The sequence below is a fragment of the Venturia canescens genome, chromosome 7 (assembly GCF_019457755.1).
Source record: "Venturia canescens isolate UGA chromosome 7, ASM1945775v1, whole genome shotgun sequence".
Taxonomy (NCBI): Eukaryota; Metazoa; Arthropoda; class Insecta; order Hymenoptera; family Ichneumonidae; genus Venturia; species Venturia canescens.
The window spans coordinates 15,578,469-15,605,812 of record NC_057427.1 but is presented as its reverse complement, the minus strand read 5'-3'; the positions used below and the strand labels follow the sequence as shown (position 1 = coordinate 15,605,812).

General features: G+C 38.4%; 3 protein-coding genes and 2 long non-coding RNA genes across 7 annotated transcripts; 2 read left to right on the top strand and 3 right to left on the bottom strand.

The window, feature by feature from the left end:
• Positions 1-2,207: 2,207 nt before the first annotated feature.
• LOC122413523 (uncharacterized) lies at positions 2,208-9,508 on the bottom strand. The gene is made up of 4 exons (XR_006261566.1): positions 9,194-9,508; positions 7,676-7,902; positions 6,591-7,229; positions 2,208-2,487 (listed from the first exon to the last, which is right to left on the bottom strand). It is a non-coding gene; the product is annotated as an uncharacterized lncRNA (long non-coding RNA).
• A 628-nt stretch (positions 9,509-10,136) lies between these two features.
• Alg2 (alpha-1,3/1,6-mannosyltransferase Alg2) lies at positions 10,137-12,172 on the bottom strand. The gene is made up of 2 exons (XM_043423930.1): positions 11,801-12,172; positions 10,137-11,659 (listed from the first exon to the last, which is right to left on the bottom strand). The coding sequence occupies exons 1-2, from the start codon at positions 12,041-12,043 to the stop codon at positions 10,619-10,621; spliced, it is 1,284 nt and encodes a 427-aa protein (XP_043279865.1). The 5' UTR covers positions 12,044-12,172; the 3' UTR covers positions 10,137-10,618.
• A 173-nt stretch (positions 12,173-12,345) lies between these two features.
• Positions 12,346-13,041, top strand: LOC122413522 (uncharacterized). Its single transcript, XR_006261565.1, has 2 exons — positions 12,346-12,649; positions 12,798-13,041. It is a non-coding gene; the product is annotated as an uncharacterized lncRNA (long non-coding RNA).
• A 346-nt stretch (positions 13,042-13,387) lies between these two features.
• Positions 13,388-20,795, top strand: c11.1 (maestro heat like repeat family protein c11.1). Its single transcript, XM_043423293.1, has 19 exons — positions 13,388-13,737; positions 13,823-13,968; positions 14,134-14,345; positions 14,512-14,678; positions 14,758-15,070; positions 15,142-15,436; positions 15,502-15,654; positions 15,752-15,895; positions 15,987-16,264; positions 16,361-16,886; positions 17,075-17,232; positions 17,332-17,416; positions 17,504-17,691; positions 17,773-18,209; positions 18,291-18,484; positions 18,575-18,955; positions 19,031-19,348; positions 19,428-19,948; positions 20,066-20,795. Exons 1-19 carry the CDS (start codon positions 13,695-13,697, stop codon positions 20,259-20,261), a joined length of 4,755 nt encoding a protein of 1,584 aa, XP_043279228.1. The 5' UTR covers positions 13,388-13,694; the 3' UTR covers positions 20,262-20,795.
• Positions 20,796-21,808: 1,013 nt separating this feature from the next.
• LOC122413136 (coiled-coil domain-containing protein 28B) lies at positions 21,809-27,049 on the bottom strand. 3 transcript variants are annotated; one of them, XM_043423297.1, is made up of 5 exons: positions 26,996-27,049; positions 24,596-25,069; positions 24,099-24,339; positions 22,784-22,864; positions 21,809-22,481 (listed from the first exon to the last, which is right to left on the bottom strand). In XM_043423297.1, the coding sequence occupies exons 2-5, from the start codon at positions 24,749-24,751 to the stop codon at positions 22,273-22,275; spliced, it is 687 nt and encodes a 228-aa protein (XP_043279232.1). In that variant the 5' UTR covers positions 24,752-25,069; positions 26,996-27,049; the 3' UTR covers positions 21,809-22,272. The 3 variants fall into 3 exon arrangements, with proteins under 3 accessions (XP_043279232.1, XP_043279229.1, XP_043279230.1); XM_043423294.1 differs by having other exon boundaries at positions 22,784-22,918; positions 26,996-27,042; XM_043423295.1 differs by lacking the exon at positions 26,996-27,049 and having other exon boundaries at positions 22,784-22,918; positions 24,596-25,216.
• Positions 27,050-27,344: the final 295 nt, after the last annotated feature.

Sequence of the window (27,344 nt, the reverse complement as noted above, 5' to 3'; positions counted from 1 at the left end):
GAAGCTTTTTCACCAGCAGCAAGCAGCTTGTCGGCACATCGTAAAGCTTTCACACGCTGCTTCATCTATTTATCCCGTTACGATCTTTCGAGAGCTCCCCCACTCTGCCGCACACTCATCCACTCAATGTCCTTATGATACGAGCGTTAAAATTCACTCGAGTACATGAGCGAGTGCACCAGATGCGTCTCTCCGTTCACGACTCTCATCCGCGCGTAGCTTCCTCATAGAGAAATCTTTGTTTTTTTCTCTCTTTCAAGTATACGACCGTAACACGATTTTCGGTTTCTCCGGTTTCCGAAAACGCGACTGAAGCTCGGACATTTTTTTCATAAACGCGAACCCTTCTCGCTAAAAATATAGAATTTCGCAATTTTTTCGGGTTTTTATAAGTTCGTGTGGAAGGAAAATACATGAAAATGGAAAACAAATTTGGAGTTTTTGTTGCAGACAATAATTACGATATCCGCATTGTACGCAGCTGAGAAACTTCGGCAATTACACTTTGCGCACAAACCATGTACAAATTAGTATTTCTCACATTAAAAAGATGTTTTTGTACTTTTTAAATATCATACCGAAAAGTTCGCTATGCTCAATTATTTCCGTCCATCCTAAAAACATTCCCGAAAACAATCGATTTTTTCACTTTCTAAAGCAGGACCCCCCCCAAAAGGATCACCATTTCGACGAAAATTCATCACTTACAAAATAAGAGAAAAAAATGTACGTGAAAATGGCAGAGCAAAAAAAATGCTTCCTCCTTGAATTTGCATGCAGATCTCTCTCGTTATCGCAAGACCGGAGGCAAGTTTTCACACAGCTATACCCGAAGCCCGGTAGAAATTACATTTTTTTAATTATCAACCCCCTGCGAAAGCGAGTTCATAATTGGTGCTCACTACGCGGGGGATGAAACTTATTAGCCGGTCGGGGGAGCGAGGCGTTAACCCACCGCTTCTTCAACCTCCACACTCGCAACCTTCCAAGTTTATATACGAATATATACGAATATCCGCATATACCTGGCTGACTCGTAAGCTGGCAACCTCGCTTTTACGCCCCCGATCTACCTCCCGACAACCCCCTTTAGCATAATACTGCTTTACATCCCGAGAATATCCGGCTTCCGCAAGAATATTGCCACTATAAGCTCAGGCACGTAACCTCGACAAATCGACCCTCTTTTCCAGCTCAAATATTCTCCCTTAATAATTCCGCCTATTTTTTCATCTCTTATTCGTCTCATTATATTTTTTAATCAACGCTACAATTTTATTCTGTTTGCAAGAAAAAATCGGTCAAAAATGATGGATTTCATCGAGTCGTTCACCGATAAAAAAAAAACCTTATTTCTTAACCAACTTTGTTGAATGAGGATTCCGTAGATCGAACCATTTTTTCGTCGTATGTGCAAATGATTCAACTTTTTACAAGCGAATCAGCCGAATCACCGGAATTTAATGAATTTATTGGAACAACTGCGTTCTCATGAATTCGACTGAACGTTAGGACGAATGCATGAATTATTTAATTTCAATGATGTTTTGTTGCTTCGACAAAGATTCGTCGAACTGCACCAAGAGAGTTGTGACAAACGAAATTCCTTTGAAAACGAATGAAATCCGATTAAAATGAATTTTCTCACTCACATCAATGAATTCCATTCAAACCGAGTTTAATAAACTCAACAATTTTTACTCATTCTCGAGAAAATGTTGCTCCTCTTTGTCGAGGAAAAAAAGAGATTTTTCAAGATTTTGCAAGCAGAGAAATTTCGTAGTTACGTCCCTGGTGCTAATCTCGAGTTAGATGGCAACATTTTCTCGTATAGGTGGTATATACAGGAGACGAGATAAACTCTTGGTAAATATAGTCTTAGCGAATGGGAAAGGGAACTTTCATCTTATTTACTCTGCTGGCTACCGAGATATTTCTATGGGCTGCTACTCTATGTACAAGTTTATTTTTCATGTACAATCTGCTCCATCGTTTTACGTTTTTTTTCTCGGATCTCTTCATTGACAAAAATTCGACAATCTTCTGCTTGCCAGATATTCATTGAAGCTCCAAATTGTCACCAAGGTTTTGTGTTTATTCGCAAAATTTTTTATGACAAAATTTAATCGTCAAAATTCCAGTTTATCGTTAAAAAATGTTATTACATTGGAATGAAATACGAAAATCCATAACGATACACGAGTTGCAGAGCCTCTCAGACGTCGAATACAAAAGCTGAGAGGTCCTGCTTTTCTTTCTCGCAATCCAAGGCACGACGCTAGGATAAGAAAAATACTGAGATACATAATAGATCGGGGTATGTACATGGAACGGTGGAAAATACATAAAGCCCGGGTGTGCTTCTGCTCGTCCTCGGAATGGCGTGTGCTGCAGCTTGGATGAGATTCCCCTGACGGGACGAGCTTTCGTTGCCCACCCCCTTTTCTACCGAAGCATGCTAAACCTGTTAAGCCTCCTCCCGGACACCTGTACAGAGTTTTTCAAAAAATTTCATCCCAACATCGAGCGAATCGAGAAATGGGGGCTCTAGAATTTTTCAATTTCCAGATTGATGTTTGGAAAATCGAATAACTTGTACGTTGTCATCGAAAAAGTCTGAATATTCATCAAAAAATTAATATATTTCAACGTCACAGTTCATAGTTTATTTAAAAGGGATGGCAGTAAAGTTTCCCACACCCCGTCAATATGAGCGTTATTCCAAAGGTCAATGAGATCCATTCTATCATATTGTTTTCCCTCTAAAGAAATTCGTAATTCTTTATCGAATTTCAAAGTAACTCAAACATGAAAGTTCAAAAAGAAGGTCGATTGGAAATTTTCTTTTCAATTTTAAGCCTGTGTCGGATCAGTTATTCGATCGACGGTTATCAAGGTAAAAATCATGCCCGAAGGATAGTATTTTATAGGTGTCTAAATTGGATCGATTTTTACATCCTAATTAAAGATATTATCATTTTCTATTAATGTCAGAGTTATTAATTCGAAATTGTAAATACATTTTTTCAACTTATCTTTCGGCTAATAAAATTACAAGCCATTAATTAATCGGGGGTCCATCACTGCAGTGTAAACTGCAGGGAAAATACAAAAGAAAATCGACCAAGAAAAGAGTTTTAATAAAAAGACAAGAATGTCCCGCCGAGCCAAGAAGAAACTAAATGCCGAAATAAGAAAACGTGAGGTTACGAGTGCTCGTTACCAATTTCATTCGATCTTTAACGTAATATATCTTTATACTGGTAAGACAATCGTCTCGAATTTTTCCCAGACCTTCATTATATACTTCATTGTTATTGTGTACTTTTTTAATAAGCTTCGTAAAAGAAGCGTTTATTCGTTATATGGAAAGATAAACAATTTTTACGCACAGTTCCTATGACTCTGTGTATTTTTATTTATATTTAAAATTTGACATGCGTGTCAGTCACCCATTTAAACTATGTGTAAATTTCAAGATTTTCTTAAGAAAATCGTAAGGTAGATTTGGGTGAATATTCGCTATTCAAAATTACGCGATGATATTTTTGGTAAGGAAAAATGAATACGTACTGGATGGATTTGCAAAATTTCGACGCTAGTTACCGTGTAGTTTAGCAGCAAATTAATTATTGAATATCGACTTTTCTCTGACACTTATCACTCCGGCATATGAAAGCCGTACACACATGAAAAGTTATTGAATTTTTTCGTTAGTTATATCCAAGATTTCGTAAAAAAAAATCAATCGTCATATTTCGTGGATATTCAAGAATACATGAGTATCTTAGTTTTTAAACCTTGCCATTGAAAATCGGCTGAAATATGAAAAAATATCTGATGAGAAATCATTCGGATTACACGACAAATGGATCAGTAACGTTTTGGTCATATTTTGTCGTTCGTTAGCTTCGCCACGTTTTTTGTAAATTTTTACAAAACGACGATTTTTATTCCGGTAAACTTTTTGATTGTTAATTTTTTCATTTTCCTCCACTGCAATACTACTTCGGACAGTAAACTCACTTCATAATCTATAAAATTTGTAAACAAAACTGACAGCGTGACATCAACAGCAGCGGCAGCTGCTGCACCACGCTGGTCAAAATGAACTCTTCAAACGTTTTTTAAATAATAAAATTGTATAAAAATGTTGGTTCTTTACCAATTATATTTCTAAAATAATAAAATTATTGTTTTCAAGCAAGTTTCGTCTTTTGAAATTTTCGAAAAATATAGTTGCTGCAAAAATTACGTAGCCGTCACACATCAACCTTTAATAATTATCATTTTAGATAAAACAGAACAAAAACCCATTGATCCTCCGGATGATTCGATCCTTACCTGGAGCTCACTTGCCCAGGATTTCAATCTATTGGGTCAATGACCACCGATTATGATTCGTGAAATCTCATCAGCGAGGCAATGGAGGAAAAAACGCAGGGCTTTTAGTTATGACAAGTTGTAATTTTCCAGGAGGCGCTCAACAACTTTTGCAGCGGCTTGTATCTATATGGATATAATGCGGGGTAATGCGGGCGGGAAAATGCGGCGGGTAGGCAATAAGGCGTTGGGCACCGCGCTGTTACGACCCCTGATCTCTCGTCGGCTATATTCCTACCTACGAGCTTTTCTCACCCCTGCTCCAAGGAGATGGGGGTGAGAAAGCTTCACATGAACTCGCGCACACACGAATGCGAGGTTTCTATTCAGCTTGCATTGTAATAGCCATAAGGCCTCCTTATTCGGACAGTTCGATCTTTCGATTTCACGTTCGACCAAAAAAATATGGTGTTTGAAAGAAACTCAGCGAATATTTGGAGCAAATTTATTTTTGGGTAGCACACAGCACAGTTGGGATTGGAGCGAAAAGAAAGCGGAAAGTGGAAAGCAAAAATTTTCGCAGTATTCAAGTGCTGTGACAATGAAATTTTTTGTATGAAATTTGAAGCCATTTCCTTCTCAAATTTTCGTATCTTCTTTCGTTTTGGAGCAAGTTTCCTCAGCAGAATTCTCTATTCCTGACGACGCGAAGACGACGACGACGAAGGCTGGGTCAATACTACGTTAGCCACCACCGGCGAGGGGAAGGGCGGCTAAGGGGTTGCAAACGAGAGAGAGCCCCTGGGTAACTCCTGTCGGGCTGTGTTCATACCAACTCGTGGGAGGCTCCCACCGTATAAACGAAAGCATCACCGGGGCGTTGCCGATTCGCGGGGGTGGAAACCACCACCTCCTGCGCTCAGCTAACATTATACGTATGTACGTACGACTAAATTCGTATCGCTTTATAACTGAAATTTTCATGTGTTACTCTTCGATTAGCATCAGGACTTTTAAACTATTTCTTTTCGTTCTTCCAACGTAAACAATTGAAACTTGCTCTCATTTTATATGAAGAAGCTATTTTTGAAAACGGGTAGAATCACAGGGATTTTTATAAAAATGTCTCATTACTGTTCGTACGCTTTAAAGTTTAATTATCGACGCTTCTAAAACTGGAATTTTGTTGTTACCTTTTTTAAATTGCAACAAAACATTTCAACGTTTCAACAAAATTTTATGTTCGAATAATCACTCAATCGGTCTTCAAAATATCAGGAATAAACTTTGTTATAAACAGCGCTAAATGAAACAAACTGTTTTCCAAAGATTCATGATTTTTTAAATCAGTTTCGAAGTGAAAACATTCGAAGATTGAAACAGCAATTGTTGTTTTATAGACGAAAGTTGTTTTTCGTTTATATTTAATTTGATGTTAAAACGTAATTCGTTTCCAATATTTCTCAGACAAGGTAGGTCTGCAGAATAAATCCTGATTTCATGATTCTGTGAACTCGTAAAATAATTTAATAAGCCGATGGCTCTCGAAGCTGTTCCGAACAACGATTACTGGTCTCTCGATCAGAGCTCTTGTTGCTGGATCATCTCAGCAGCGATTCAATCCGGAGTTATCCAAATGTCAAGGAGGATTGATATTTTATGGTGGGTATAAAAACAATTGGAGATTTCTACAGAAGAGAGGGAGTACTGAGTACTTTTTTCCAAAGCATCGATATCAATAAGACATAAAAAAAGTCATCACGTGAGAAAAGACATCGAAGAATAATGAAGCTCCGGAAAGCTCGAGAAGGCGAAATAAGGATGAAAGGGAGGATATCGAGAGGACGATCGATCAAAAACGCCCCACAATTTTTCGTGCAATAAAAAAAAATCATTCACGATTGGTAGTCCGACGGGGCGAGCGTAGTAGAGGGCGAAACGAGTCCTCGAGGGAAGACGATCCGAAAATGACTGGATAATCCATGGGACAAGATGGGCCAGCTTATCATATTAAAAAATCGAGCGAGTGGCGATCACAATTGATTACTATTATGATTTAGCTTGTGATTTTTTTTGCTCAACGCCTCAAGTAAAACGACCCCCGAGCAGTGTCACCGATTCGGCGCTTCTTCAATAGCGTTGCTCACTTTAACGCGTTCGAACAATCGTCAAGCATATGTCGAGGGGTAGTTGATAGTTTACAGGGAGCACGTTCGAAAAAGGGGGAGACCGAGGGGCAACGAAAGGAGAACTGGAAAGTGGCGTACCACCAGCAGTTGCCTCGTGTACACCGCACCGTATGTGGGGACACGAAGCGTAGGATCGTTTTGTCATCGGGATTTGATGAGTTCCTTTACCCTTCAACCATCCCCGGAGGATCCTGGCCCGATTCCTGTGGGATTATCATCCGAGGCACACGTATACCGCCACAAAGTTAGCCTGACCCTTCGAGCTCCGCAGACTCGTTTTGTTCCGATCGCTCCGCGTACACGCGGCCGCGCGCGCATGTGTGCCACCTTGCCGGGATTTACTGCACCGTTTACACTTGCTCGATTCGCGGGATAATCCTGTTTGACTGCGATATGCTATTAAATCCACTGTATTTGATGGCTGTGGAGCGTGCGTATAAAGCCGGGATAGTCAATTATCCTCCTCCGCCTTATTTTCCAACTCCGCGCTCTTCTTCCTTCCTCCGTTTATCACGTGTGGCCCCTTAATAATTTGTTTTATTTTCCTGACTGACGGTGCCCCACGGTTTCCCACTTCTTTTGAGAACGTATCGAGCTTCAAACTCGCCTGATCCCTCGAGCCATCGAACACTTTCGACTCGAAACAAACGAGCGAAGCTTCTTCCGAAGAGTTCCATTGGCGAATCAGCATCACGGAAAACCGTCCGAGTACATTGTCTAGAAAATAGAAACAAAAAGTACAAGCTACGTTGAACGACGAATAAATATGAGAATTACGGAGGGGCTTGAACCCGGGGACGGATTTTCATGCTCGATTAATTTTATCATGCACCCTTGGACCATTTCACCCTTTGAATCCTCGTGATGAACCCTCCCGTATAGCGCGACTGGTAGATTATAATATTCGAATGACAGTGTGTTTACTCGTTGACCGACAGAGGGTCGGGATTAACTCGTTCGACAAGTGTTTCCTTTTTTACGATTCCTTTCGAGCGAGGGGTGAAAATTGGTATGAAAACCGCTTCGGGGTGGGCAGCGTGTAAGTATATGAATTTCCAGGCCCTTCGGAGCAGCCCCCATTTTTGACTCGCCTCTTTTTTTCACTTGGAATATTTCACTCGAATAATAATAATGGAGCAAGTCTTTGATCCGTCTTTATTTACATCAATAATTCAGCAACCTTATGCCCTTGTGATGACGTTTTTTGGCTCTCTTGTGCACTCGAATGCAACAGCGAACGAGCGATTCCGAATGATTAATGGCCTCCTTTGCCTCCTCGGTGACTCGTGCTCGAGTCCATCGTTTATTCCGTAAATGCGAGACAACAAAGAGGATCGTAATTTTCATTTTTTCGCATCATCCAGTTACGGGGAAAAAAACATTTTCAGGCCTGAAAAAAGAAAAGAAAAGTTCGAGTTATCCGGAAATATCATCTCCGATTAATCAGTCGAGTGAAAATAAATGGATAAAGGAACAAAGAAAAGAACTGCAAAATGGAGCGACGAGAGACGTAGCCTGGAATCCTCGATCGGAGTGATTGGCGCACTTTCTTATTCATTCCTTCACATCTCGAGGGTACGCGCGTGTTGGCCGCCATCCTAATTCGAGGAAACGACTGCTATAAAGCGAAATCAGAGCCGAGGGGCTTTCAGGGATCAAAAAACTTCTCTCCGCTTCTTATATACACCGAAATCTCGCACATACGTACATATTCAATGTAAACTCTGGGTATTGTACGTACACAACACACACTATTGTCGAGCGTATGTACAGGAACGAGTGAATTTCTTGCTGCGAGACGGCTTGCGAAACTGCACCGTTGGGTATAACACTCTCTCGACCCCACCTTCAATTTCGGATTCGAGCGTCCCTTTTTTCTCCCCTTTTCAACTCGTCTACCACCTTTCTTCGTCTTCCGCATGCTCTCTCGCACTTGTTCCTTCTCCCTTTTTAACTTCTGCTCCTAACCTCCTCCCCGCACGTTCCTATCAACGCGAATAATTCGGGCAAATTGTCTTTCTCGTGCTTATTCTTTTGGCCCTTTTCTAGCATCCTTTAATCTCGGAGAGAAACCCTCAGCAAGGAGGAAAAATACGTACGAGAATCGAGATTCGAGCGTAGATCTTTTGCATCGTAACATAACGTTTTTTTCCACGAAACAATCATGCGTTTTTGTAACATTGACAATCGTTTTTTTTTCGTTATTCAATTACGTTCGAGTACAACTGTCTCGTTGAATTTTTAATGAATCGTTTGCTCGAAACCTCATATCGATGGAATTTATGTACCTGTTCCTCATACTCGAAGCACAAATTCTTCTCAAGTTTTCTAAATCCAAAGAATCCTTCGATTTCATATATTTTTCAAGTCGCTTCGATTCGCTCTAACCTCGAAATCTGAATGCACGATATTTATAATTGTCTCAAAGTGTTTTTTCTTTATTTTTAATTGAATACTTGATTGTTTATTCCAATCTCTCATTCGAGCGATACGCGTGCGTAATATACGTACAAATCTGGTGTTACAACGAGTATGAACAGTGTGTAAATGGGAAGGGGCTTGGCGTTCACCGACGGACAAATCATATTTTAAATATTTAAAGGACGAGCTTGGGTCCCATGGTGAATCTCTCGCAAGGACCTATTCTCGTATGTGTATAAAGTACATACGTTTATACATACCATGTAGCATGTACACACGCTGAAACGAGATTTGAGATCGTTTCATCCCTTCTGCCGTTTACCTCGACCATCTATCTACCGACGGAAATGAGAACCCCTCTTTGCATCGTCACTGCGATGCGATGCGACACGAATTACGCAGTCGTTTCACTGCTCGTTTCTATGATAGGAAAGGTTACGACTACAGATTGACTCACGCGAACGAGAAACCGGAGAAACAATGTATCTTCACATAGTACAAACAAATAAAAATACTGTCCCACATATATATAAAGTTATGTAAAAAATTGGTTAAGACAATTATCACCGTTTCGAGGAGAAAACTGACGACAAAGCAATATCCCCACCCACTGATCGCAGTGAAGGGCATCATAACTCCCACCTTTTTTTGCCCTATGGGCAGTCGGGAGTTAAAAAAAAGGGACGGTTAGGAAACAAAAGTACAAACGTCATGTTTTTAGGTTATATTCGATTAATGTACCATTTTTAGGAATTCATTTCGATTTTTCATATAATTCAAATACTTTTTCATCTCTCTTGTGTTCTTTGGATAAAACCTGCCTGTTGAAAACCCCTAAACGCGGAAAGATTCACTGCACACGAATAATTATGATGTTGAAGTCGAGACAGATGCTGCATGATTACATTCGAATATTCCTTCGATATTCGGATTCAGTTCGCAACATTCTGTTTTGTCAACTGCTTTTCTCGCGATGAATGAAATTTCATCTCGGTGGTTAATATCGACACCAAGTATCCTTACCTTTTTGGCATTTCTTATTAGGTTTTACCCAATGATTGCCACTTTATCGACACTATTTCGTCGACCGTTTCTTTTGGTCAACATTTGAAATTGAAGGTCTCGAAGCAAAAATAATTCTATTCATGTATTGAACCCTAAATCAAATTTCTAGTTATATTAATGATGAATAAAATCAAGGTATTCAATAATCATTCAAATATATATTTTATTTTTCTCTTCTTACTCTTCTCTTACACGTTATCGTATGTTCAACGTTACCATCATACGTGAGCGGAATTCTCAGTTCAATACGCGAAAATATGAAACAGAACTCAATTACCTTTGAAAAAAAAATAAATGAGTGTATGATAAGCTGAATAAAGTTGAAAGCAAAAAGTACAAAATAAGATCGTTCCGTTTGCGGGTTCGATAACTGTAAGTCGATGAAACGATTTATCAATCGAGACTACCGTTTTATCGTTTCGTACATTGAATTAACCCTAAAAAATATGCAAATGCAAGACTTCTGTATTTAGTATGGAAGTAAAAAACATTTCAATAACTAAATAACTTTCCTTTTTTTTTTAAATTACAGGAGAAAACCGTTCATCTTCTTTAAAGCTATCTCTTACCGACCAATAGATCGTTTTAAAACTTATATAGGATTTTTCAGCTATGGAAAACTATAGATTGTTCATAGCAGTTTTGAATTGCCCCATGGTTTTGTCCATGTTAGCATTCAGTTGTCGAATAATTGTTCCCATGCTGAGATTGTACACGGCTGTATGGAGCTTTTTGGTGAATGCTTGGAAGCTGAATGTTTCACAGAATCTTTTGTACCCAGCCTCGCCAAAAGAGATTAATAGTTGTTTATTGTTCAAGAGCATCGCTATTCGATCAGCAATCTCTTTGGAAGAAGGTCCAACAAGGTAACCAGTTTGACCGTCAACTATGGATTCAGTGGGGCCACCCGAGTTCTGAGCAATCACAGGCTTTTTGCAGTACATCGCTTCGAGAGGAACTATACCAAAATGTTCGTTGATAGGCGTATAAATCAAGAGGGTACAATTAACAAGGAGAGAAACTTTGGCAACGTCCGAAGGCGATTTGAGAAAAATGACTTTATCGTTGAGGTCCAATTGGTCCACGAGTTGCACAAGCTCCAAATGGTGCTCCACATTTTCATCCACTCTTTTGTCATACCCACCGGCCATCACGAGATAAACTTTATTGTAAACATCAGTGTCCAATACTTTTCCAAGATCGGCCAGCGCTTGGATCGCCAAGGACAAATTTTTCTTCCTCTCATATCGATTTATGGACAGAAGTACGATTGCTCCTTCAGGCAAATCCCCGTCCAAAACTTCACTCAAGTTTATAGACTGTGTTTCGTCAAAGAATTTTGTGTTTATCGAAGGATAAAGTACTTCTGGCTCAACCTCCAACGTCTTGAAGGTTTTCTTGAACACTATTTGTGTGTAAATGCTGTTTACAAATATTTTGTCCGCTTTGCCTGTTGTCACCTCTTCTAAGTAGTTCAAAGGCATTCGATACAATGACTTCCAGCGACCTTTGCTATCTGTCAACAACTGGTCCGGATGGTGACAGTAGAATATGACCTGACTGACAAATAGACGCAGAATTGGTATGCATACAGACACCAAGTCACAAAATACCATGTCTGGCTCGAGACCCAGAAAGTATATACAAATGGCTGCGTATGTCTGAAAATATTTTTTATTTTTTAATTATTTGATCAACAAAAATTTCAATTTTATAACTAAATATATGATATTGAAACAGAAACTCCAATAAAAGAGTCATTAAGACGTTTTCATTTCAATAATTCGTCATCAGATTCTTACCATTCGTAAATATGCACAAAGCGCGAACAATTTTCCAAATACGTGTCGCGGCAACCAATCTCCAACGACGATGACCGGTATCGTGCCATCCGTAGTCTCGGAAAACGCATGTTTAGGATCATGATGAGTGGTAACAATATTAACCTTATGTCCTTTGCTTTTGAGAGCCAAAGCGGCATCAACGACGAGCCGTTCAGCACCACCAATTCCCAAATCGGGATGTAAAAATGTTACAGAAACCATTATTTGAACATCTGTGCCAAGTTACGCACAATTGTACAGACACGACATCAAACGACGTCGTGGAATGGTGCCGGTGGTGCCGTCACTGCCGTCTTCTTCTTCTTCTTCTTCTTTCACTTTTGGCTGGACTAAGTCGGTTTGTTTTTATCATCTGTTCTCTTTCTTCCTTTTCCCTCTTAGAATTGCCATGCAACGTCATGATGGTCATGATTCATGTTTCAAAACAAGAGCGAACTAAATTTTCGTGAACTTTATCGACTGATTTTGGATTTCTGCCTTACCGGCCATAAGAAAAAAACAAATTCAAAATTAGTTGGCTAAGTTCACGGAGGTGACAATTAATAAAAATTTTGGAACAGGAAGTCCAAGGATGATATAAAATATATGATGATGAAATAATAATAATTGCCTCCGACACACGTACAGTCGGAACAGAAGCGAAGAAATCCCATCCCATTCATTCATCAACGAAACTACAAGTAAGCTGTGGTAGTGGTTCTTGCCATCTCTATTCAGAGTATTCAGTAATCATCGAACACGAGTAACAACAAATATGAGTGGAGTAACTGGATTCGTTAAAAGCGTCTATTACGATCCTTTCAAGTGGTGAATAATACAATATTTATGTTTTTTCTTTCTTCTTTATACTCACGCAAACCCATGTGGCGAACATTATATATACTAAACGAATAAAAAAAAAAAACATTTCAGTTTTTGAGGTTATAAAACGTGCGTGAAATTCTCTATGTTTCAGGTCGCTAGTAAAGAGCGTTGCATTATTTGCTCTTGGTATAACGATCGCCGTCGAACTTCGAGGTGTCGATTTAACCGCTCCAACGACACCGTAAAGTTTTTATAATCATTTTTTTTTAATTACACTTTTACGTATTTATGAAAATGAGATTCGGTTCATCATGGAAGCCGGAGCAAATTTCTTCACAATCTTCTCATGTACAAGATTTTTCAATGGTGATTAAATATATTTTATGTTGATGTAAGCTATGGATTGATATTTATTTCGTTGTAATTTCAAATAACCTACTCTTATCAATTGATTGATTTTGTTGATCGCATTGAGCTCAAAATTGATGAATTGTACTGAATACTATAATACTTTTGATATGGCGAATAACGATTATTACCAATATGACGGGGCTCGCAATGACCCGGCAGCAAAAATAATAAATAAAAATATCTGCAATCAACAATGTGGTAGGGGTGCCGTGGCGAGTCGATAAAAGAAGAAACGATGCAGTGCATGACATATATGATACTATATATGTTGAATGAATCATATATACAATATTGCTTCTACACTTTTCAATCTCTTCACGACGAGAAATGGCGCATCGGTACTCTGTACGTGCATACAATCAGGGGTTCATAACCTAAAAACAAAATAAAAGATCGAACGTTGGTTGCGCTTGACAGTTGAGTTGACTGTCAAAGCCTAAAATTCATTCATAATACATCAAAAACTACAGTTTTACGGTGAAGGTAGAAAACAGAATGAATATAATGGTAATGCGTGGAGATAAGAATTAAATTTCCACGTCGCGCAGTTGCGTAATTGTGAAAAATGAAAGATCATTGAAAAACGAGATACAAAAGGATTGGGACTTGCAGAAGTGCAGAAACAGATTTTTTCACTATGAAGGAAGAAATCGAAACGAATGGGAATTCGGATTTGTCAGGTATATAATTTTGGGAGAATCATTTTTTTTTTCTACTTATCTGGTGAAAAAATAATTATTTAAACAATTCGAAACTCGTCACAAGGCGTGGTCGGAGCCCTCTTGGATACTTTGGATGACAAAAATGAGGTTGTTAGAGAAGCCGTTGTCGAATCAGTACGAAAAATATCCCGTGAAAGTCCTGCAACGGTGATTCATGCTGCGGTTTACTATTGGGAAATGCATAGAAAAGTAAGGTCAAGAAAAGTTTAGGTTGAAATTCTCTGTTCTGTGTGATGAATTTCAAGACTTGACATAGAATACTAGTATAGGAATTTAGATTTTTCAATCAAAAAATGCATATTCCAGTTCATGTAATCAATTGATTTACATGGACTAATATTCAATCGTTTTAAGATGTCGACTTGTCATGTTGCCGCTGTTCTGAGAGTAATGATGGAAACATGTAGAGACGAACCTGTTATTTTGGTTAATGATCTAGCAGCATCTGTGGCAGAGCTAGCTGTGACCGAGCTTACAAATGGTAACATTGACAAAGAAGCCTCTGAGTTGCTTGTTTCACTCAGTCGATCGCATTGTACTCAAGCTATGGGTGGAATTTTGTGCAAGTAAGAAAGTGAATTTTAGTTCATAATCCGATGAACAATGATTGTCTTGTGATTATCATTTATATAATTTTATTATTGATATTTATATTATTAAGATAATAATATTCATTTTTAATTGGTGTATTCAAGTATACGAAATAATATTTTATGTTGAAATATAAAACAGATTCGAGCCGAACATCCTTCCAAATTGTGCAGTAATCAAAGCAATGGGGATGGTAGCTTCCTGCAATCCATTTGGAATGGTACCATTTATAAAATTAACATTGAGTGTGATGTTACCGATGCTTAATCTGGCTACAGAAGATGCACACAAGCGAGCTTTCTGTTTCAGTAAGTAGGAATGATTCTTTTTCTATGCAACTGAACTACTTAAATTTAATGGAGATTTAATTAATTTTCAAACTGTTAGCATTGGGAAAATTTGCTGAAGCAATAAATGATTACGTTATGAATCTGGATGAGGCACCTGACCCTGGAATAACGAAAGATGCATTTTCTGAAGAAATGTCACAAATATTTGACATTTTAACATACAATTGGTTGAAAACTGGTCGCAGCGAGGTAAAACTTGCTGAAGGTATTCTCAGCGCTCTATGCCCAATACTGCCTCTCCTTCCAATCGATGAAAGAACAAACGATAAAACAGGGAATCGAGCATCGAGGCTTACACCGATATTACTCAATTTGTGCAAATGGCCAACCGTTCGTCTGGCCTCGACCAGGTTATTTTTCGTTCAACTTTCCGTCACATCAATTTGTGACAAGTTTTAAAATCTACTCATTTATGAAACAGGGTTTTAGCGATGCTACTCAACTGTACGAATCCTGAAGACAAAGAATATCTGAGACCTTATCTCGAGCAAATGCATCAAGTACTCTTTGACCTTGTCAGCATAACTCCCTTTGAGACCTACCGAGATGCTCTTCTCACTCACTATGAAGTACTTCAGTGCTCGAGAGCCATCGTTGTGCTTTATCCTGAAGAAGGGCTAGATCGAATTTTGCAACAATTGAGATCCCCTGCTGGAAATCACAGGGCAAAAGCTCTTGTCATATTGAAACATTTGATAAATACTCTTCCAACTGAGGTAATCCTTGGTTGGAGCGTCCTCTCCAATAGTTCCCTCAAAAATAATGTTTGCATTGATTCTAGGATGACGGGACCCTGCAGCGAATCGCACTGAGCCTTCAAAATACTCTTGGTGATGGAAGTGCCCGACAAATGGTCGGGGCGATAGTCGCACTAGCAGCTCATCCAACCTTACCGCTTCTGCCTTCTCAGAGAGCAGCATTTATTCGATTCATGGTAGGATGATTTATTCAAATGGAGCGTTTCTAGTCTCATGGAAATTATGTCGAGATTGAGGTTTTATTCTAATTAAAAAATTGATGATTGATCAAAGGTTCTTCGATGCGGGTTGGCTAACGACGAGCCTCAAGCTTACGAAGAGGCGCTATATTTGTTAGCGACAACAGTCGAGGGCGCAGAAACTTGGTTATGGCCTTCATTGATTCGAGCTCTCCTCGATCCCGCGTACGTAGCTTCGGTAAGAACGCAATTTCCATTTCACATTATTCTTAAGTCTGGTAATTGAGAATGAATAATCAACATAATCGAAAGCTCATTCGACCTTGAAGGTAATTCCAGTGCTGAGAGCGCTCTCTGCACTAGCTGTAAAAATAATAAGGGGCGACAGTTCATCGGCTAATTTACAAAAGGAATTTGCCGGAACGAAAATTCTCGCTCGCTGCATCGAATTGATGGCAGATGATAGAAATCGTTTTGGTATCGTCGCATTTCTAAGATCATCAGCGCCTTTGATGGGACACAGTTTGAAGCCTAGATGGGATGCGAAGCTTTTAGAAATGACGAGAGCGTTGGAAGCGGAAGATGCTATGATTTCATCCTCCGAAAAGTCAGAGCGCAATTTTTATACAATTTCGCACTTTCGATCGGTATCTTTTCGATTCGAAAAATAAAAATTCGTCAATTTATTATTTACTGTTCACAGAGCAATCGTATGGGAGGAAAGTATGGTTGAGTTTTTAGAGCAGAGTGTGGAATTGGAAGGTGAATCGTGGGGTCAAAAGCTGGGCGAAGAACTCGTCAGTTGCAGTAATTTATCAGGAGTTGCGCCTTATTTGGCAGCGATTACGAACGACCCTCATCACTTATCCCTACTCGTTTCATTGACCAAGGATCATCCTTCCTGCGAAGAATTTTCGAGGGCCTTAGGTTTTGCCTCAAAAAGGCATCTCGATAAAATGTTGAGCCTTATGGAAGAAGCATGTGCAATTGAAGATACCAAGAGAAACCCAACGAGGCTTCTCGGTCTTGTTCGCGATACGAAAGCTGCTGCCAGCACCGAAGCTGTCAAGACTAATCTCTTAAGATCGTATGGGGAAATCGCAAAACGTTCCGAAGCTGCCAAACTGTTTCCGGCTATTGAGAGACACATTCTACCCTGGATTCTTAGACAATTGAACGAGAGTAAAGATTTGAATAGCAAAGAAGCTGGTCTCATTGCACTTGAACAGGTCCACTATTTTGTTTAATTAAACTATTTTTGTCACTCACAATACTTGAACTGTCGACCCGAGTGGAAAAAATCGGTATTACATCTTCGTTTCGAATATAGATTATCGTTGTACAGCCATTCATTCGCTAAGAGATTTTTCTCCGATAACTGTTGAAAGAGGAATCACTAAACGTTTGTCGCTTTCAGATTGGGGGAGCCGTACATCCGAATAGACTCGCCAATTCGACGGGTTTAAAAGCAAGAGGAGGGAGCCTTGCAAGCCTTCTCGCTCTTTTGCAATCGCACACAGGACACAGACCACTACCAATCTATCCAGCTATTCTAAAAGCTATCATAGCTCTTCTGTATCCTTTGTCATGGACTTCGTTAAAAAAAAAAAAAAAAAAAAATTTGTTGTTCACGTTATCTTAAAAAAAACGTAATTTCTTAATACAATAAATTAGACGAATTCCACCATTACTCAACGTCGACGAGAGGCAAATTTTGCTCAGCACCGTTCTTGATAAAGTCATCGGTGCCAGTACCGAGGTTTGTCGATCGATAACATAAAATATAAAATAATCTCGAATATAAACAAGTGTTTTTTGAAGTAAATGATTTCATTCGAAACATTAGATGGACACGTTACTTCCGTCGGAAACGTCAAAGAAAGTCGTGCTCAGTTTGTCAACAATTTGCAGCGAAGTCGTTCTCGATTCAGCCGACGGAGTTGCCGAACTCGTTGACATATTATTGCCTTGGATGCAATCAAAATCTACAGCTGAGAGAAGAACCACCTTGACAGTGCTTCGCTCCACTCTTAAGTAAAAAACATTGTGATAACTGCAGTATTTTTTTTGTGATTGTATTTCGTTCGTCTCTTTGAATGGTATTTTTTTTTTCAGATCGTATCACGATTGCCTGAAGTATACCTATCCTGGTGGTAAATTAGAGCCGGGTAAATTACTCGGAAGAATTTTGTCTTGGTCTGCCGATCCGGAAATTACACTGCGACCTTTGGTGGTCGATTGTGTTTCAATTTCGTTGGGGATCGCAGCTCGCCACCGATCGACATCACCTGACAATAATTTGACTCACGATCTGACTGAATCGAAAAAAATTCTAAACTCCCAGGACACAAGTATGCTTTACGAAGGCGTTAAAATATTGGCAATCGCCGGTTGCGAGAGAATCGCCTCAGGTGAAGTTGTTAGTCTCGCGGAAGGATTCGTCGAAGGTCTCCTTTTTCGAGGTGAAGGTGGACTAGCGGCTGGCATCGGACTTGCACAATTGTTTCGCATAAGAGGATCCGACATTCCTCGTGCCGATTTGTATTTAGTGGGTCAGTTTCATTTTACACTTGGCGGAATTCAATCGACAACTTTGATGAGTACTTGTAACGTTATGAACTTTTCTTCTGCAGATAATATTATTTCGCAGATGCGTCAAATGGAAAACATAAGTTGTCGAAGAGGTGCAGCAAGTGCAATCAAATCGTTAACTATTCATCATCCGGAGGAAGTGATGGAACACTTGTTGCATCAACCGTTGCCTCCAGATCGTGGTACTGAGGAATGTTGGTACGAATTGGGAACTGATGAAATTTTTGGACTCCAGGCAAGTTTTAACCAATTATTTTCCCCCGTTCTTTTTAAATGAGAAATTAATTTTTATCCACGTTCTAGAATAAATGTGTCATTTTTCCAGGCACTCGATTATCTCTTGACGCGCCTCGAAAACCAAAGCACACTGTCCGAAAGTTCAACGAATCACGGCCCGAATGGGAAGCACAACACTGCCGCATTCCCATCATTATCCGCCATCGTTTCCCTTCGTCACCTTTTACAGTCAACCAATGCAGAGGTTTTTATTGAAAAACGTTTGGCCGAGCTTATCGCGGTGTTATTGAAATATTTGGCTGGTTGGCTCCACGTCGATCCACCGGTGTCGATAATTAGTACGAAATTTGGTTTCGTGCCGAATCGTGAAGCTGCCAAACTCAACCCTCATCACGAAGTTTATTCAGTTCTTACGAATATTTTGACTGTCGTTAATTCGAGCGTGGCGTCAAGTTTGCTCAACGAATCGGTTTGTATTTACTTCCTTTTTTTTTATCCCTTGAGATTGTTCACAATCTTCATGATATTTTGAGGCTCCGTTAAGGTTTTCGACTCCGAAATTCGAGCAGAAGAGAATTTGGTTTCAACGGTGAGATCGGTAGTTCGATGTCTTTCAAATAAAAGTGAAGTTCTGGCAAGCCTGGCTCATTCGCTTGGAAAACTTGTGACAAGTGTCATAGCGGCTCAACGAGCAGTTGCCGCCGCCTTTTATGCCGAGTTAATTGGTCGGGTCGATTGCGGTGTAATATGGCTCGATGCTATTATAAATTCGCTTCACGAGGCTAAATCTGATTCGTCGCCACTAGTCAGGAAATTGGCAACGATCGGACTCACCAGAATCGCATTTCTCGATGCTAAACAGGTCTTTTAATATTTTTTTCTCTAGTTGAGATGTTTGCACGATTGGACAAACTAATTATGATAAATTTGGTGTGTTTCAGATCGAAGAATATTACGAGAATTGTTTGGAAGGGCTTTTGGAAGGATTGGAAGAACCGCCAAACGGGGAAGGGGGAGCCGGCGTCGTTCTCGAATCATTAAGAGGCCTCTCGATACTGTTATCAATAAAGACAGAACGGCCCCCGAGTCCGAGAGTCGTATTAGCACTTAAACCTTTTGTCGAGAAGGAAAATTGGGAAATGAGATTATCAGCAATAAGCGCGCTCGGCGCGATATCGAGCGGATGGTCAAAAATGTTCTCACAACCGAACGACGACGTTACCGATCATTTACTCGGTTGCCTTCCCTGTCTCACGATCAAAATCGAAGACTCCAATAATTTAGTCTCCAAAGCAGCTAAGGAGACACTCTGCGAAGTGGCTAATCTTTTGCAGTGTGAACCACTCGCGAAAATCATAAAAAGCCATTTGGCCCAAGGCAACGAAACGAACGTTGAAAATTTTCTCCGCGATTTAATCGAATGCTTGAAAAACAAATTGCCACAAAGAGCAGAAGAAATGAGGTGAGAGTTAATAATTGAAGAGATTAACGTGGTTTTATCGAGGTATTTCGAAACAAAAAACCAATTGAGAGACCGGATTTGGGTAGATGCCTTAAAAGAAAAATGTGATATTTACAGGAATGCTGTGGTACGTGGTTATTCACGGTCGGAGAACAGTTCAACGCGAGCCACCGCTGTCCTCGTTCTAGGTCTTTTTGGTCAGCCTAGGCCCGAAGACGTTCAACGTATGCTTCAACTTTTACGAGACAAAGAAAGCCTCGTTAAAGTTCGCGCTGCTAAAGCATTGGCCCTTGGATTTACTCAGGATCATTAGTCAAATAAGAACAGTTTTTAAACATACGTTCAATCGCCGAAAGAATGGTTGACTTTCGTTAACATAACTGCTCTAAAGCTAAGAACAGGAATAATGCAGTTGAATACTTTCTAGAACCTATTCTCGATCCCACCAGAGTGAAAATGTATAACGTATTCGTATTACCTTTACCCCCTAGAGGGCTGCGTCCTTCTCGATCTTAAAGCAAGCTTGAAAGAAACATGCCCGAGAAACGGGTATTCCTTATTTCAAACATTGTTTTTTTTTGTATTCCGATTTTGTGGTCTATTGATTTGAAAAAATTGTAAAAAAAAAAAAAAAAATAAGTGCAATTATATTTTTACGATAATTATATATGGAAAAAAATTAATATATTCTTGAGACTATTGAAAATGTCGGCGAGTTTCATGGCGAGAAATCATTGTCATTCGTAATTGTACGACTGCTTTATCGTGTTTATAAGAAAAAATAATAATTTGAAAATGTTGTTAACGCCATTGATGAGAAGAAAAATAGAATGATTTAAAAATAAAACGATTGTTTTCGTTTTTTCATGTAATTTTCACCGATGCTTCAGCCGTTTCCCTACAAAATAAAAATTCATATTCGAATGACAGGGAAACACGTAAGGTTTATAATTAAACAGTGAAATAATTTCTCACACGACAGAGGTTTGCGATTCTGCAGGATCTGGATGATTTGTGGATACATTTTTCTTCTCCAAATCGTTTCTACGTACTAAAGACTTTCGTCGACCATCGTAATTCGACAAAAGCTTTTCGTCGGGTTGACGTAATGTTCTTTCATTCTTCAATTCACGATCTTGAACAGGTTCACTCAACTTTTGTCGTCTTTGAAAGGAAAATAATTTTTTTTGTAAATATAAAATTTTTGTTAAAAGCAAATTTGAGGTGAAAATGAAGAAATACCGAGGTGGCTTTTGATCGTCGATGACCGTCCGATCTTGCAAAGAATCCCATTTTTTCGCGGCCCCTTTAAATCCTGCTGGTAAGCTTGGTAAGTGTTGGAATTCCGAAATGCCCTTGACAAATCAGAGATAACAAAATGAACTATTTTGTTGGTAAAATAAAAAAAATTTTCTCCGTGCACATCTATCGATTATTACCGAATTTACAAAATCGTTGCAAATCGGAACAGACGATTGAGATTTAATCAAATTTTGCCAGACTTCTTCAGCGTTCTGTAATTTCCACGTTTTGTAGGTGTAATCTAAAACAATTTTTCGCAAATCTGGATCTTCAACTTGGTCCAAGTCTACCGCGGGATTTGCCAACGCAAACGATTTTTCTCTGAGTCAATAATGGAGGGGAAGGAATGGATATCAATCAATTCAACCGACGAATTGATACATAATCAAATGACTTGTATAAGCGATTTAGCCTACCGAGAGACGGGAGGCTGCTTTTTAGAAGATGGTACGCAGAAGGGAACACGATATTTTAAGCCGACGGTTTTAGGCTGATCTGGCCAAAAAGCGTCGAAGGGAGGACGATTCGCGTAATCCAATTTTTGTAAAGTGTCATAACTCGTTGAGAATTTTGGAGGTTTTATTGTACTTTTTTTCGAAAAACTTTTTTCATCACAAACTTTTTTGATATCACGGTGAACCGGGTGAGGTCGAAATTCATCGAGATATTCGGTTGGTTCACCGCAAATCCCGAAGTGTTTTTTTGACGTCATGTCCATTGGATCAAACGCTTGAAATTGTCTCGTATTTCATTTTGTTTCACTATCATTATACTTTCATTTATTTAGTCCATAAAATTAACAAACATGTCAACGTATGATATTTCGATAAATATTCTCGTTAATTGTGCTTTTTTGCAGCTTCTCACATCACTAATATACATTATTAGATATCTGTATTATTGAAAATGATTTCAACGAGCACTGTCTGTTTACGGGAGCTTGTATGAAAATATCCAGTCTTAGAATAATCCTGCTCATAGCAATTTATAAGAAAAAGCGTTGTGCAATTGATCGCGGACGTTTATTTGCTGTGAAGTTTCTCGATGCAAACGCTCAGCTGCTGCAAACGATGGAGCAAGTGTCTCATATTCGCACTCGATTGTCTCAGATCAGTTTGTTCACCGCCTCCCATGCCAAAGTCCTGACGCTGACCTAACTCAAAATGAAGACGAGCCAAGCGTTCCTGTTGTTCTCTTATTTCTGTCATTTGTTCCATGCTACAATCCTTGCCTGTCAATAATCGACCATTTTATTATAGCAGCGAAAAATATTTAGAAAAAATATTCACAATCAGCGGAGAAGGATTATGTGAAATTTGCAAAGTTGGACAGCAACGAAATATGTTATTTTTCTTTCAATTCTGCTGAAATTTTCGTTTGCATTATTTTAGAATCCTTCCAATCGAATTAGCGATCAGCACAGAGTATTTAGAGGAGAATTGGGAGCTAATTTCGTCGAATTCCAACAAGGCAAACTGTTATTATGAAAAAACGTTGAATGAAAATATTCAAGATTTACAAAAAAAATCTCACCAAAAGCTCGGAGATTGCCACTGTGGAAATCCTCGAGCAACTGAAGCAGTGCTTGCTCCATACATCGAACGTCGGGTACCTCTGACAAAAAGCAATGATGTTTGCACACCGTGCTTGCAGTTTCAGTCATTCCGACTAGTGCCATTTATTGTGCCATTTACCAACAAATGAAACGAAACGAAACGAAAACAAGACAAACAAAAAAATATCAGAATAACTAATTGTTCTACATAGCAGAAATAAAAATTAACCAAACATAACAATGAAAAAAAAATAACAATAATAATAATAAACTTAAACAATAATATATTATTTGAAGAATACTGTTGAAAAATCATCGTGTGAAAATCAATGCAGTGGTATGGGGACGCCTAATTTAAAGCTTCTTGTAACCTAGCTCTTATACTAATTACTTTGCAAAGGTATTGGATGTCCTTATAGAAAATCAGTCTCACATTTTGATTATTGACTCATCAATTTCAAAAAGCTATGACCAATTCAGAATCCTTCATTTTCGATGACTTCATATTGAAAAGAGTTTTGAAATCAATGAGAAATGAATGTGTCAAGGGTGAGGTAACGTCTATTCAGTGGGAAAAGGCCCAATTTTAAGAATTATTTTAGATGCTACAGGTAATAGCAAATCCATTTTATTGATTGTGACATTGTATTACAATATATAAACAATATTTCTGGAATTTGTAAAACCCGAACATCTATCATTAACTCGATGGTAGCAAATCTTCAGAGGCACTTCAGAAAAAAGTTGTCCACCGGTGAACAGTGCAAATCGAAATCTACTCGACTTTTGAAATTTAGCATGATACTTCCTTACATAATTGACCAAGGATTTTTTTCTTCGATTTTTTGTATTTTTTGTGACACTTAGAAGTGAAAATACTGATTTTCTCCTAAAAAATAAGCCCGTTTGTTATTGTAAAATTAATAATTAGAAAAAAGCTCTCGTAGATACCTGGTCAATTGTGTAAGAAAATACATTGCCAAATTTCAAAAGGATCAGTCAAGTAGATTTCGATTTACACTGCTCACCGGTGATCGACTTTTTTTCCAAAGTGGCTCTGCTACCATCGAGTTGATTATTGATATTCGAGTTTTAAAAATTCAGAAAATCTTGCTCATAAATTGTATTATTATATCACAATCAATAAAATAGATTTGTATTATCTGTAGCATGTAAAAAAATTCTTAAAATTTTTTTCACCGAATTGACGTTACCGCACCCTTAATACGGATTGATTCAGGACGAACTGAAAAGTTGACAATTCAGCTAAATAAATCTGTTCTAATGGAATACCTCTGTGTTGTCTGGTAGTTCTTGGTGGATCTGGTCTGGACGGTTTCTGTGGCTTCTCTTGCTTCTCATTCAAATAAGTTATGCGAGGTTGATTGGCTGATGTGGTACCAGATGCTTGATTCGCTGAATTCGCTGCTTTACCAGAAGCCAAAGAGGCTTGGCTCGTTGTCGTAGGCCCTGAGCTACCATTTTTGCTCGCTATCGGTGATATCTGAGTGCTGCTTTCCCAAGCAACTTGTTGCTAAAAGTATGTTATTGATGGAAATGTATTTTATTGTTTCTGTTCTAAAAAATTTTTCACTATGTAATAGCTTCACACTATTTTGGTATAGCTTTTCTGTACTTCTTAAAACAACATCAAAATAGGTGGAGTATTTTCAAATGAAAAGAAGATTCCATAACACCACAGCAATGCAAATATCAGCTGACGATGCTTATCTCATATTTGGCAATTTTTTAAATAAGTGAAATAGGAAAACAACTGATAATCAATTTACCGTGTTATGAGACGGAGGAACTTCGATTTTACTGGTCCTATTTGACCTTGCTGGTGTCGAGGGTGGCGTAGCTTCACCCCCTCGACTTGTCGGTTCCTCACTCTCTTCCTCCTGAACCAATTGTTGCAGTTCTCCAAATCCCGAACCTTCGTTCATTTTTTTGGCTATTCGATAGAACGATGGCACTAATCCACAACAACAATTGAAAAGTTTTCTTCTTCAAATTTTGAAGGTTAGGTCACAACAAAACACCTTTCCATGGTCGTAGATAAATGGCAGGAAATTACAATAAACGTATCAAACCACAAATGTTCTTTCACTACATTCAATCGGCTCCAAAGTTGAGAAGCTTTTTACGGCTTCTTCAGTTTCTTGACTAAGTATCACTAAGTATACAGTGACAGTTGACATTCACTTCGAACAGGTGACAAGGAAGGGCCATTCGGGAAATGTTGCTTGGAGTACAAATTAAATCTGAAAGATGGAGCCAATGCTTTCAGAAAGTGGTGACCTCATCGTTACCGGTGTGAAATTTTCCATTTTCTTTTCCAATCTTTATCGTCAGTAAAGCGTATAGTAATAAATTATTGTTAAGAAAAATTGAACGTTTGAATTTAAAGATAAATCAATCAAAAATTATTTCCACAAGTTTCAGCACAAGTTTCTCTTCATCCGCTAGCGATAAAAAACATTCAAAATGAAACCATGTGAAATAAAGGCTGTAGCAATTTTTGCATGAAATGTTTTATATCGCGTTGTAGGTGTTTGAGCGGTTTCCGAGTAATCCGGATCACGACTTTTACAGAATCCCCCTCGGCCCCGTTTCGTACCACTTCACACAATAAACGCTTCACACTTATCTGAAACGTTCATAATAACGCTTATAACAATCCTTTCAAGTGTTAAATCTACTGTTTTATGCATCTCCACGTCTTCTCGATGACGAAAATAAATGTGTTTTCTTACTCTCACGTTTTAAACGAAAGAATAAAGATAGAAAATTATTCTAAATAAAAGTTCTTTAGAGGAGACCGGGCCAAGAGACAGAGGAAGTTTTTAGAAATTTCTCGAAACCCTGAAGTAATTTTTTGTAATTTTCGAAAAAAACACTTTTACTTGGAACCAAATAGAGACCCCACAAAAATTGTTGAAATTTTTTTTTTCGCTGTAATTTCAAAGCAATGCACCTTGATTATTCCTTTCAAAAAGCAGTCGAAAAGAGATTAGAATTGGTTCAATATTTCTTCTTTTTTCCAAAATTTCTTATTTTTCGTCCCTTTGAAGCTTTCTTTTAAAAATTTTCAAAGTATTCTTTTTTTTTCCTTTTCTGAAAAAATATACTGAATTTCAAGAATTAAAACAAAATGATTTTCTTCATTTTTAAAGTAGCCCGTTTGCCCCAATTTCCCCAGTATACATATAATAATATAAATGGTCAAATCTAAGAATTAAAACAATCAAGAAGTTGAAAAAAAAACACGATCGAAGCAATATTGAACAAATCATTGAAATATATTTTTAGAAAACCAAAAATTTGCACCGGAAAAAATAGTGCAAGTAAGAACTTATGAAAATTTTTCAAATTCTTTTGTCAAAATTAGCATGCATCCAGGCTAAGATATTTCCGGTGAATCGTGCGATTTAGTGGGATCAATACTGTGCATGTGGAAATTTAAAACCGAAAGTGTGGTGTGAATTATTAATTTTTGATTTTCCTGAGCGGAATAAAAAGACTCATATCTTTGTTCCTTATAAGCATATTCAAATGATCCGCTATTTTGTTTTTAACCTAAGCCGCAAATCTGAATCTGAAGGCTCAACGAACGAAAAATCTTCTTGAAGATCACAAAAGAAGCATCACATGTCCTCTCTCACGATTTCCGCGTTTCCTAGAGGCCGGTCTCCTATTCATTTCCAAAAACTAATAAGCTCTTAAACAAAATGAATTCCAAACTTGCAAGTTGCATTGAGGGGTCTAGCCTAATTAGAATTTTCAAAAAATCCACTTTTTTATTGCATTTTTCGAAAGTATACATATCTAAAAGTATCATACTAAAATCTTATAAAGATCTGAGCAGTTCAAGTGCACTTTTGAGCGACGTTTGCTCGGCTGCCTTTGTTCAAACGCGTTTTTCTCAAAATTACGTTCCTTGAACGGCTCGTTAATTAAACACCTCCGAAACTGTTCTATCGATCCTTACCAAAATTTGACCTCATGTTCTTTATGACTATAACTATAGCGCCTATCATACGAATTTTGAAATGTTGAGCGGTACTATTTTCTTTTGCAAAAAACGATGAAAAAGACGTGTTTTTTTCGTAGTTTTTGGAAAAATCGCCGCCGTTTTGTCATTTTTGAAAAAAATAAAAATCGTGATGATATACGATATAGCCATTTACCTACTGAATCTAAAACCACTTTTTTTCTCCGATCATCCATTTCAGAGATTTTATCAACAGCGCACACCCATCTTTTTTGGACCTGCCCCCACTTTTCTGTACGAAAACTGAGTAGAATAAATATAAAAAAACCATTTTTGTGTACTTTTGTAGTGTATTTTTTAGAGCTACACTTTTTATATCCAAATCTATAATTTATACCGGTCAAAAAAATTCGTAAAAATAGTCTTTTTTTTGCCCATCTAATCAGAGCAGACCCCTTAAAATTTCACAGACTCACGTTTCACAGACTGCACTGGGAGGGTCAGGGGGACTGTATTTCAATAGCACAGTTTCCAAGAGTACGAAT